Source organism: Pezoporus flaviventris, unplaced genomic scaffold, assembly GCF_033815535.1.
Source record: "Pezoporus flaviventris isolate CSIRO_AGI_PZ_B2104156 unplaced genomic scaffold, CSIRO_AGI_Pfla_v1 ptg000073l, whole genome shotgun sequence".
NCBI classification, from domain to species: Eukaryota; Metazoa; Chordata; class Aves; order Psittaciformes; family Psittacidae; genus Pezoporus; species Pezoporus flaviventris.
This window is the reverse complement of record NW_026892621.1, coordinates 200,380-213,245: the sequence shown is the minus strand read 5'-3', so window position 1 is coordinate 213,245 and position 12,866 is coordinate 200,380. Positions and strand designations below refer to the sequence as shown.

The 12,866-nt window shown below is 45.8% G+C and overlaps 1 protein-coding gene across 2 annotated transcripts in view; it reads left to right on the top strand.

Moving 5' to 3' along the window:
* The window catches only part of FAM107A (family with sequence similarity 107 member A), a 29,827-nt gene extending 18,889 nt beyond the window's left edge, over nt 1–10,938 (top strand). For both annotated transcript variants that reach the window (XM_061472867.1, XM_061472868.1), the window contains 3 exons: nt 3,610–3,784; nt 6,904–7,060; nt 8,170–10,938. In XM_061472867.1, the coding sequence (XP_061328851.1) occupies nt 3,610–3,784; nt 6,904–7,060; nt 8,170–8,277 (440 nt within the window). In that variant the 3' untranslated portion in view covers nt 8,278–10,938. The remainder of the gene's footprint in view (nt 1–3,609; nt 3,785–6,903; nt 7,061–8,169) is intronic.
* Nucleotides 10,939–12,866: the final 1,928 nt, after the last annotated feature.

Below are 12,866 nucleotides of genomic sequence, written 5' to 3'. Positions count from 1 at the left end.
AGGTACCTTTCCTAGAAGCCTCAGGCTTCTAGAAATGAGGAAAGGGAAAATATTCAAAAGCAAGCAAAAGGCTGAGTGAGCTGAAGCAAACACAGCTACGTTTTATAAGTAACACTCCAAAGCAGAAGTATTTAAAAGGTCACACTGTTTTTCTGAGTACAGCAGAGGGTATTAAAATGCACATGTTTTTTGTTGTTCATATCTTGCCAAGAACAATATAAAAATATCTAACACCTTTTGCTGATTTATGATGGTGGCCAAAGAGGTGCGAAAGCAAAGCCTTGTTCATTGATCTACGGCTGAATCATGAAAGAACATACATCTGGCTGTAAATCCACTGCAGAGACCTGGCTTGATTTATACCTCCAGCACTATAAATAATGAGAAAAAGCAGCCTGATAGCAGTCTATCTGCTCTTACAGGGACACGAATTACATCAGGTCTTGAAGATGATAGATCTACAGGACAAACATTTTGCACTGGGTCCCTATCTGCCAACCTGCAGCAGAAAGGATGCCCTGTCCTTATTCCCAGCATGACCCCAAGCCGTGTTTCAGATGCACCAGGATTTTTACATTCTCATTTTTCTTTTCCTGCTCAATGAAAATGAAGGCATTCCTGGAATTGTTCCAGACTAAGGTCTTCTGAAGGTTTAAAATGCTGGTTTTGTAACAAGGTTCAAGGCTCCTTGCAGTCCCTATTAGGGACAAGGTCAAGGCTTTGACTTTGTCCCCAGGGCAGCAATATGAGCCAAACTCTTGAGGTTGGTGTCTGCACACCCCTAGACACACCTAGCACAGTGAAAAGCAAGCTCAGAGCTACCTGCTGTGTCCTGGCTCTTGCAGCATCATTCAGGCAAATTGCACTCATTGTGAGGACTTGTGCGTACTGATTTAACAGCCCTAGCCAGAAATGCTTCCAATCAGTTTCAGTTCCTCCCACTTTCTCCTTCCCAGTATTTTCTTCAATTATACTGGTTTCAGGGGAAAGTTCCCCATCTGCCTTCAGTAAATACGGTTAGATTGCTGCAGTCTGGAAATAACCATGTTGACTGATTCAACACCTCCAGCCTCACCACGGTGCTCCTCCAAAATGCTGCATAAGCACAGGGTCCCCCAAGCTGGTGGGGGGAAAAGGTGGTAGGGGGAAGCTTCTGATCATCCTGTGTGTCTGGGGGATGGAAATAGCACATGACCAACCTGAAGGGTTGGATGACAACTGAATAGCATTGTACACTACTAGGTATCAGCCCTATTGTGGATGAGGGACAGCCTGCCCCAAGCAAATCTCCTGGGATGTGGATCTTGGAAGTAGGGAAGAAGGGACTCTCATGAGCTACAAAAGGAAACCCATACATCATGGAGGAAGGGGAAAACAGCACTTTATCAGTAGCTGTGCTACACCAGTGCCCCAAGAGCTATTAGATCTCAGCAGCAGGGCCCAGGAGCTACACTGTATAGAAGGAAAGCCGCCAAAGTTACTAGAGTTACAGCCATTTACAGTATTTCGCTCACTGCATGTTGCATTATCCCCTGGCACAGCACAACAGGCAGATTTAGGATGGACAAATCCAGAATCAATACCAATACCCCCCAGCTCTTCTGATGTGCAGCAGGATTTGATACCCAGCACACAGCAAGTGCAGGCATCTCTCTCACTGGAGGCAGCTCTGATCTAAATGACAGGACAGGAACAGTAGGAAAAGGGCAGCAGGACATCACAGTGACGCTGAGGCTAGTTTGTCACTATAGCTGTCCAGAAACAGTGTTTCCATTAAAAACACCTGTCATTTTATTTAAGTTAGTCCATGGAGAAACTTTCTTGTTTGAAGAATGAAGACATTGCTTTGCCATTTGAAATGGGAGCTCATTCATTTCATTCATGCCAAAACAAACCTTTGCTTCTGTACCTTCCTTCCTTGGCTTTTGTCTGCCTCTTCTCCTATAAAAAAAGACCAAAAAGCGAAGTAGAAGAAAAAAAAAGAATACGTTTTCTTATTGTTCAGAGCCTGGCTTTCATCCAACAAAAATTAACCATGAAATTGTGCTGCCTTAACCCTTGGCTGTTCTTCAGTCCCTGCATCCCTTTGGAAGGCAATACTGAGCCTCCAGTTTCAACCTGTGGAGTCCGGCCCTGCAGGCGTTTGAGTCAGCCTGGCACTTGCCATCAAACAAACATCAAACCACACCAGCTTCCCTCTGCCACCACTGATCTATGACCCTAGAGGAAAATAATTTGATACAAGAAAGCACTGGTTCCCGCTTCCAAGCGCCCTTTAAATATGTACTGAACTATTCACCCCAATTACACTTGTGTAATGGGCTCTGATTTGTTTTCCTTTGTTCCCCAAGCAGTAGGGCACTGCCCACATTAACATTCAGTGAGAAGTTGTTTGATATTGACTCATTTCTCCAGCAGTATTATTCCCCACACAATTCTGTTTGACTGCAATCCACTTCACATTTGATAAGTACTTACTGACTATGAAAGAATAACCTAGCCTGCTTTCTCTTGCCTTCTGTTTTATTGATTTAAAAGAAAGGGCTTTATTCCTTTTATACATGAGATTGCAGTAAGAGAATGAGGCAACATTACTGAACAATTGTTTTCCTTGCTGTTCCGCCAACCCATATAGCTTCACACTAGGCCCCTAAAAATACTGTAATAAGACGCTTGGAGACATGGAGCTGTCTATACCCTTTTCCTGGGACTTTTTGTTCTCACTGGTAAACTTCCAAATTGCTCAAGTGAATAGTCAGGAATAAATTGCTCTTTCTGAGCCCCTGATTAGACCGGACACTGAATAACTGTTGGCAACCCCACTGTGCTCTGTATTTAAAGACACAGCCCACTGCATGATGTTTGTCTTATAACTTGTGCTTTGCACTCACTTTATATAGGGTTTTTTGTAAAGGGGAAATATAGGGCACTTGGAAAATACGAAGAGTGAACATGCCCCATGGTTTGCCTGAAATCCAAGTTGCCATCACTTCCAAAACAGTGGGTTCTTGTTCTTACATCCACAACATACAAATTATTACAGCATGATCACATACTGCTTGGGCAAACTATGCTTTTCTTAGCCTTGGGCTCAATCCTGATTATTAGGCCAGCAGGATATCAGCAAAACCTTTCCTTGACAAGAGGTTTCAGACACAGCAGCACTTTTTCAGGCTCATGTTTTGGAAGCCCCTCAAACCCCACAGCATCCACTTGTGCTAAGGGACTGACAGCCCCAGCCAGGAGGACCAAAGCGACAGCTCAGCACAGTCCACATCCATGGCTGTTTCAAGTGTTAGTTAGACCTATCTTGCATTAATTAATCCTTGGCACTCAACACTACAGTCACTAAAGCAAGCAGCTGGCAAGTGATTTCAGAGATCTAATTAATAAATGTCTCATCAACAACACAAAGGAAATATGTTTTAAAGCCTCTAAAAAACCCTCAGCAGCACATGGAGGCACGTGCACACAGACACTGACACAGGTGTCAAGCAGCAGAGCAGACACCATCTCTTCTCTTGTCTTGCCCAGGGGAGGAGAACTCCAGGGATTCCCCCACCATAGCAGGGCAAGACTTCTCATGCAAACACCTCTCTTTTCTTCCAGCATCAATGTACACTGAAATACAGCGGGAGCAACCAGACAGTGGGAATATCCTGACTCACCCAGACTACATAGATGGAAACCCAGACCTCATCAAACCTAAAAAGCTCCTAAATCCTATAAAAGCCTCGAAGAGCCATCAAGAGCTGCACAGAGAGCTGCTGATGAACCACAAAAGGTAAGAGATGCTGGAGCGGTCTGAGAGGTGCTGAGCCATCAGAGCTCAAGTGCCAGTGACAGGCTGTGAGTTGGAAGGGCCCAATAAACCCTTCCACTTGCAACCAAACACAGTGTAGAACTTGCTGTAGCCCTTTCTTCTTTTCTCTGATGTGACAGTTTGTTTCAAACCAAAAGCAGGACGAAAAGCCCTCTGCTCACCCCTAAGCACCAGCTAGGACTCCTTGGAGCTGCTTGCTATTTCTACCCACCTGAATCCCTCAAGAACCAGAAGATGCAAGGCATCCCTACAGTCACTTTCTTGGTGTCCCACAAGTTTTCTCCCTGGTCCTGGTTTTTGTATCTCCATTACTGATTTGCCAAGTCCCCAGCAATGTACAGCATTCCTGTGTGCTTTAAGGTCACCTCAGAGGCAGTCTGAGGTGCAGGTTGGATGGAGACATTGAAAGGGAACACACCAGGGTGAGATAATCTGTACAAAGAGGAAGCTAATCACTGTCTCTAAAAATCCAACAGGTAAAGATAGACTAGAATCCACTTCCCTGACCTCTTACCCCATCACCCAATTTAAGTCTTTAGGGGTACAAATACAACACCAGAAAAATTACATCAGTGTCTGAGAACCTATAATCACATCATTATTTTGCAGCAAATGTTGTAACATGAGTGCAATAAAAGTATATTCAGTTCAGAGGCTTTTAAGCACAGCAAGAAATCTGCTGGCTTTATTTTGGCGTTTTCTGAACACCCTGAAACACTGTGACATGATAGCACTTTGCCCATCTAAAAAGAAGCACAGCCTCTTCAAAAGTTTACAGTCATCATGAGAACCAGACACACATTTAAACTCAGCAAACAATCAAGCCTGGCAGCAGGGTGCATTAACTAATACCGGCACTGCCTGGGCTTGGGTTTGATTTTCCCAAAATCAGAAGAATTACAGGGCCCATAGGCTGTTCTCCAACATCAAGGCAGAGGTAACTAAATCAGCCAGATATTTTTAAAACACTCTGGCTTGAGAGTGACCATCTCCTGCCTGGTGATGCTGCTCAGGGTAAAGGCTTCCCCATCAGCACTGACTTTGATCTCACAGAGCAGTTATTTCAGTCTGAGTGTGATGGAATCAAAAAATCCCTGCAATGGAGAGAGCAGAGAGGAACGGTGACAGACGAGGTACAGACCCCATGGGCATCAGACTCAGCTGAACTTGAAACTGACAAAAAAAAGCACATCATCACTGCGTATTCTAGTTCTGTAGCTGCCACCATGTTACATCCATCTGTGCCATCACCTCCACTGCAGCCATCCTGCACTTCCTGACCCCTCTGCTTATAGTCCCGTACATCTCAGACATCAGTTTAAACCCACTTTGGCTCTGGCCTCCAAAATATTCTTCAGCAAATATGTGAAACAAACCCTACTGTGAACAATAACCCATCATCACTGGTTTCTTGTCACTCTCAAATCCACCAGTTTTGCTTCCTGCTACTTGTTACTATAGAGGAAGAGAGGGCAGAAGGGGAGAGAGAAGGATCTATGACTTGCTTCTGTTTCTGCTTTGCCATTGTTTTTTCCCCTTAAGCAAAAGGGAGAAGCAAGTCAAAGCAGCATCTTGTGCAACAGAACTCTTATCTCTGGGTACTAAGAACACAGGCTGACTAAATCAGAGAGTAGTAACAAATCCACAGGCAACACTGCAAGCTGTCTCCAGCAAGCCAAGGCAGGTTTGCCTTCTCTTAAGCCTTGGGAAAAGCATTTCTGCAGCATCCAAGTTCCTCCTGCCTTGAAAAACCATGATGAAACCTCTTGGGCCAATGCTGTGGCCACTTTCACTGATGTTGCCATGAACTTTATCCTGTCATAAAGCAAAAACCCCAAATTAAAGTAAGAAGCATCACTAAACATGCCACTGGAAGGATGAAAGCAAGCCCTTAAACACAGAAATGGGTAAGTCCCCTCCTCGCCTCAAAACAGACCTTCACCACAGGAACACCAAACACCTCACATTTTACAACAGGACTTGTAAATACTCTCAGCCCATTGATTTTAATGAGTGTTAAACCCAGCCCATGAAAGTGGTCAGGTCCTGCTCCTTGCATGTAACAGCTTTGGGGTCTCCACCACCTTCTTCTCAAAAATACAACTTCAGTCAATTACTTCCAGTTCTGTATTTTCTTGCACCATTACGTACATTCCAGCTGCTGTTGCAGAAGATAGATGTGTCAATGCAATCTTCACCACATTGTAATAATCTGGTTTTCAGTGAAATTGCAGTTGCAGTAAAGTATTCCCTGAATTCAGCAAATGTTCACCTTCCCAGCAGTTTCAGGTTTTGCTTTTCTGTGGCTGGGGCTCAGCAGGGCAGAAAGTCACCACTTTTAGTGAACTTCTTCTATCTCTTTACCATGCATTTACACCTTGCCTGCACGTCCTTGCCATGTCTTCTTCCCTGTGACCCAGTCTTCCACAGACCAGGGCTTGGAGCAGCCCGTGCCCATCTGAGATGCTTCGGAGCAGCCCCGCTTCCTCTGGGATGCTTGGGCAGCTGAAGGGGAGCCAGGCGCAAAAGCTCTGGCTTCTAAGAGGAAAGGAGGTTTCATTTTGGCCTCTTGACCCAAACTCTCCATGTCACCAGGGGGATGGCGAGCCCTCAGCTCTGACACAAAGGAGGGACGCAAAAAGGAGGAATGCAGCTGCCGCGGCAGTTACTGCAGATCAATGACTACCCCTGCTGGTGGAAAAAAAATCGTCATTATTTAACATGCCCTCAGCGCAGCCCGATCTGTCACTGACACCGTTAAACTGGCAATAGCAAGGGCCAGGGAAGGTCCCATTTCCACACCCTACCCTGCAAGCTCAATGTAATGGCATTAGCAAGACTTCCATCACCACAAGCCGCATACGAGGACAGCAAACTCTCTGCCCACCCAAAGCAATCAACCCCAGGAACCATCCCAGCAGTAGGGAAACACTCTCAAAACGCTGTGGGTGGATTTGTGGACCAGGTCCCTGATGTTTCTGTTTAGGGCTGAGAAAAGCATTGGGGTTTCTGGGCTGTCAGTGGCTACACCCATAGGATGTTAGTTCTTTTGCCCTGATTGATCTGCTTTTTATCCACAGAGGTTTGAGCATGGAGAGTAAGCCAGAGCTGCAGCGGGTGCTCGAGCACCGACGGCGAAACCAGCTGATCAGAAAGAAGAAGGAAGAGGAAGAGGCAAAGAAATTGCAGTGTCCTTTTGAAAAAGAGCTATTGAAGAGGCACCAGAGGCTGGACCAGGTAGAACTGGGTTTTCAAGCCATCCTTGGGTTAAACTAATGACCCTGCATGAGGCACAGAACACAGAGGAGATGAGTGGGCTGACGTTCAAACCAAGGTATAGCTTTGCTACCCCTCCGTAAAAGGGGAAACAGTCCATCCTGCAGCACCTTCATCCTCACAGTGGGATTCACCTTGCTTGTACCACCTCACCCAGGACCCCCACCACACACCACTTGCCCTGGGTCTCCTCCAGGTCCCACGTGGTGTCTTTGGGGTGTGCTTTGCTGCACCCATCACAGGGGGTGCTCAGGATCCTGGGGTGAGTGGTGAAAGGCTGTGGAAGCACTGGAAGGTGCAATGCTGCAGCAATCACATCCCAGCTGCTTTTGGAAGCAGTTCCTGGTGTGCACCCTGGCCAAAAATATGCCTGGGAAAAGCAATATTGAGCATAGGTGCTCATCAGCAGCAGAGCCATTCCCCTGCTCCTCTTACCCAAACCAGTGCAAGCAGCAAGCAGGGTTGTTGCCGCTGAAAATAAAGTCATTCCCTGTCCTACCTTCCGGTATTTGCACTGCAAATGGATGAAACTAGTTTATTTAATGACACAACAGCTCCCTCGCAATAACATCAGGCAAGAGAAGATGACTGAAAAACCAAAGCCCACTACTCTTAGAGAAGAACCAGGAAAATGAAAAAGGTGGTTTAGGGACAGATCCATAAAGACTTTGCATATAAAGGTGAAGCACTGTAAGGACTTAGACAATAACCTAATGCTGAGAGGTCTTCCCAGACTCACAGGGCCTCCTTTGCTGGGAAGGATTCAAACCTCCTTCTCCCTCCTCCACACCAGGTCTGAAGTGAAGCACTCCCCTGCTTTTCTGCTGGAGACATTCTCTCTGGAGGAAAACAAAACAAATTAATGTTTCAGTGGGCCAGAGAAAGAGATTCAGGATGAACATGGCTCTGGTATAATGGTTTGGGAAAAGAGAGCACCCATGTATTCTATACTTCAACTTTGAGCCATAATAACTGGACACCCCTCAATAATGAAGACTACTGTGTCAATGCAGCTAATGCACTTTTGTCCTTTAATATGCACAGATAACAGTGACTTTTCCTTCTTGCAGTTGGAGAAAGAGCAGGAGAAGCAGGAAGACCATGCACCAGAATTCATTAAAGTGAAAGAAAACCTGAGAAGAACATCTACGGTGACTGGGGATGAGAAAGCAGTGTAGCTTCTGACAAAACTCAACAGGGATCCTGCCAAGGCGGGTGCTAACACACACACTCTGACATCTCTGTACATGGTGGACATTCACAGCCGCATCGCTGGGGCTACTTACGGCTATTAACACTTGCTCCAGTAGAAGGCACAAAAAAGGTTTTCCCAGCCAGGAGGTATCACTGTGGAAAAGGTGCAGTATTCACTGAAGTACTCACACAAGGAGATTCAGAGAGAAACAATGTTGTTTCCCCCTCAGATTGTGGGTGCATGCTAATATGCAGCTAACTCTTGGTTAACCCTAGAGACTGTTTAAGCCAGGGAAGCCTGCGGAGGGATGGTTTGGGGGATCTCTGCTACTTCCTGGAGGCAGGATCACCAGGCATGAGGTGACAGGAGGGTGACTGCAGGTTTGGAACCTCCTAGAAACCTGATGTGATAACTAAAAGGGACAATCTGTGCATTACTGAGAACAGCCCCTGTGACCACAGTGGATCACTGTCAAGCCTGGCTAAGGCTGTGTCCCAGCAGCACACCCATTAGAAGAGTCAACCTCTGTGTGCCCACACCAATGCAGCACAGGAGGTGCAACTGTTCTTCACCTTTAAACTGCATCTCAAACCTATTAGAAAAGAGCTATTTAGGCAGTTCCACACTCAGGCAGGAAATACATCGGGCTATACCATCAGCATCCCAAGTGTGAGGCAAATGCTCTGAGCAGAAAGCAAAGGTTGGTTGTTTTCAGCATACGTGTACATGGAAGTGTGCAGTGACCTGGCAGCAGATCCCTGTGGATGTAGCAGACAGACAAACTGCTTCTTACCCCTGAACTACTGAGCTCCAGCCCCTCACCCAGCGGCTGGACATGAGCTACCACAGGAACCCACAAAAACACATCCTGTGATGGAGAGGTGCTACTGATTGCATTAGGTACTGATGCAAGAATGTCAGTGCTTCTTATCCCCTTTTCCAGAGGTCAGAGTTACTTCATTTCAGTTGCTACCTTGCAAAGCTAAAAATCTCTCTACTGGTGTGGCAAAACTGAGTTAGGCTGCTCAAAACCAGGTTGGATGGAGCTTGGCACAATCTGCTCTAGTGGAAGGTGTTGGAACTGGATGAGCTTTAAGGTCCCTTCCCATCCAAACCAGTCTGCGGTTCTATGAGATAGAGGGTGCATTTGCACCATGTATGGAAAGAGCCTGTCACAGTCATGCCCTGAGGTGTCCACATCTAGAGCTAAAATTGCACCTTCAGGATTTCTCATCTTCTTACTTCTCACATCAGCACTGACTCAAAGCCTAAACAGCATAACTTACCAACTGCCTTTAAACTGGCTCTTGGATGGCAAGCCTCAATGGACTTAGCTGGGAAGGTAATATCTGGTTAAACAACATCTACACATCTTCAGTGTATCCACAAGTAAATTAAGGGAAACTGGGCATTTATCATATACTTATTAAAACGTTATTAATCCGTTCCCTAATCGCCCTGGTCCAGTGGGGCGTTTCATTTCAAAGGGATGTTGCTCAACCTGGCAGCTTGAGTAAAATACCTTAGCCACATCACGTGCTGAGAGGAGTGATAGAGGTATGGGGCTTCTGCAACTATAAGAGCCCTTAGCTCATTTTCAGTCCTTGAGAGCCCCATCTCACAGCACTGTCTCTAAGGTAGTTTTAAAGCTCATCATCCAGTCCACATGGTCACTATGGGGTCAAACAAGATCTAAAAGGATCTATGATGTCCTTTCTAACTCTGAAGCTTTTCTTACAGGTCATGATTAAAACCATGTGGAAGAAGCAGCATCAACCACTTTTTCAGGGGGGGGAAAAAAGGCCAAATTTCTCCAAGAAAAAAAGTGTGTTACTAAGGATGCTTGTACACAGCTGTAAAGAATGCTGCATGATGCTCCACAGCTAACATCGGTTTAAATCACAAGCCAGAATTACCTTGCTGGGGTTTTGTGAGGGGTTACAGCAGAGATAAAGTAACCTTGATCAAAGAGCTCAAAAAAATTCAGCAAATTAATGTGTAATTTTGCCACATGTGGAAATGCACTGCAGGAGAGGCAATCTATCACTCCATATGCACCAGTGAAATCAGTGTTATCAGCTCACCCGGGCTGGGACAGGGCCGTTTATGCAAGTCATTGGGTGGGAGCCATCCAGTAATGGTAGGCTGAATGCTCAGATCAGCACTGACACAGTTGAAAACATTTTGCTGTGATCTTCCAGAGCATAAAAACATTATCTGGAAATAATAATAATAATCAAGGTGCCTCCCTACGATGTGGTGTGCACCAAGCACGGAGTGGGGCTGCACTCCAGTGCAGTCATTGCTAAGGGGTGTCTGGGCCATTTTCAGTGCATGTCCAGAAGGGAAACAGAGGACTAGGTCACACTGTCCTAACACAGACTGAGCTAATAGAGCCACAAGAATTCCTTACAGCAGTGGAGAGACAGCAGAAAGCCCTGACCCTGAGCTCACCAGGACCCTGCAGGCTGTGAGCTGGGACCCAGCCACACATCCACACACTTGACCAACCCACCAAACCAGCCACTGGCAGCTCCCATGGGGCCAGGGCAGGCTGTGGCAGCCCCATGGCACACAGCAAGACATACCGCGCTTCATCACTGGCTTCAGCAGTCTGTAACAGCACGTGGGAAATGACACATTTACAGCTTTTCCACCCCTGTGAACTGGGAACCACCTGGGCTCAGACAAGAGCTTGTACAACCTTCAGCCATGCTCTTGTGCTTCATGGCAGCATGGAGGTGGTATCATCAGTGTAGGCATCACCAGGAAGATTTTGGGGTGTCTGTGTTTGTTTTTCTTTTAAATGAATTCTTCCCTATGTCCCTGAAACACATTCCTGAATAAATGTGGTGTATACAGAAGATACAGATTATCAGAGTATTGATGGAAGACAATTTTTTGCACTGTGTATGTTGCCTATGTGGTACATAGTCTATTTTCTGTGTTGGTGTTTGTACAGTTATTTAAAATTATATGTCATACAACTCAACTGACACTGTTTAATGTGGGCACTTGTGAAGAAATAAACTAAATGATGACTGTATATTTTGCTCTCTTCCACAAGGAACTGAAGAAGCTCTGAGGATGCAAGCAGACAACAGCCAAATAAACCGAACATAAAGATCAGTGAAGTCCAACAGCAACTCCTTTGTTAGTGCTGTGTTAACCTACCCATCAATACACTCTTTTCATTATCTGCCCCAATGCTGCACCCATTGCTCATCTCCAGACTTTATCTCAATTTGCTGACAGTTTAAGGGCATGAACATTGTGGAATCAGGCTTTGTGCACTGAAACTTCCCATATGTTTGATTTCTGTCTGGCCACAGATGCCCAACTGCCTGGCAGGGTAAGACCTACAAAGCCAAGGAAACACATTGCCCCTGGGTTTAATTCAAAAATCTGGATTTGAGCTGAAAGGGAACCCTGACACTTCATTGGGTTTTAGTATTTTAAAAGCATTTTAGCAGCACTAAACACATTTCTCTGACACCAGGTATCTGCTGGGATCCACACTGGGAGGTACATGGTATTCCCAATGCTCCACACCCATGAGCAGTCAGCTCATCATCAGGGATAAGGGCTCATTGACTAAACATCTTCCCACATTGTTGCTGCTTATAACAATAGCTCACTGGTTGTCCTACCACAGCAGGTTACATACTTCATTCCCTGGCACAAACCACACAAAGGGAAAGGTCTTCGCTGCAGAGCGTGGCCTTTGGCGAGACGTGAGACCAGGGACCCAGGCAGGACTTTACGTAAAGTGCTTTATCAGCCTTCCACAGCCCCGGCTGGGGAGATTTCAATGGGCTGTGCCCCAGGACTACTTACCACTAACCCCGCACCTCCTTTCATGCACAGATGTCAAAGGCAGTTGTTCGTATTGTGACAGTTCTTTTGCAGAAGAAAGTAAGAAATACTCTTTTCTACTCTTTAAAGTACACTGCCTTTTAGCTATGCAAAACTTCTCCATTGCCTGAATTTCTTCTTACTGCCAGAGTTTTCAATACCAGCTTTGCAATTTATCCAGGTCATGCTGAAGTCTCTTTTCCTATGCATTTACTCCTGAAGTGCTCATAGATAGTTTGCTGCAGTGGAATTTCCTATCAGGGAACCCTTATGTTTTGCTTTCTAATTCATTACTGCCTCAGCAATGGCAAACAGCACTCAAGAAGCAAAAGGCCCAGCACTTCTGACCCTGGCAGAAGGAAACAGCAGAACAAATAGAGAAAACCCTCAGAAAACTTCAGAAAGAAGTTACTGCTCACAAGTGCTGACAACCCTGAGACACCATAGGATGTGATGCTGTGCAGCATACCAAGCAGTATGTCCACAGGATGTCCTATTGGCAGGGTGATGGAGCCACACAGCATCTTTACCAGATTCATCCCTAACACACCAAGCCCATGAGCACACTCATTGCATTACAGTCAGGTGCTCTGATTTATTGTTGTTCTTCATGGCTGCTGGGCTTGGTTCACTCAGGCTGAAGCTTAAAATGATAGATATGCAAAACTCCATCTGACTTCCCATCCTTTGCTCAACTTCCCATGTTAAAGCACCCCT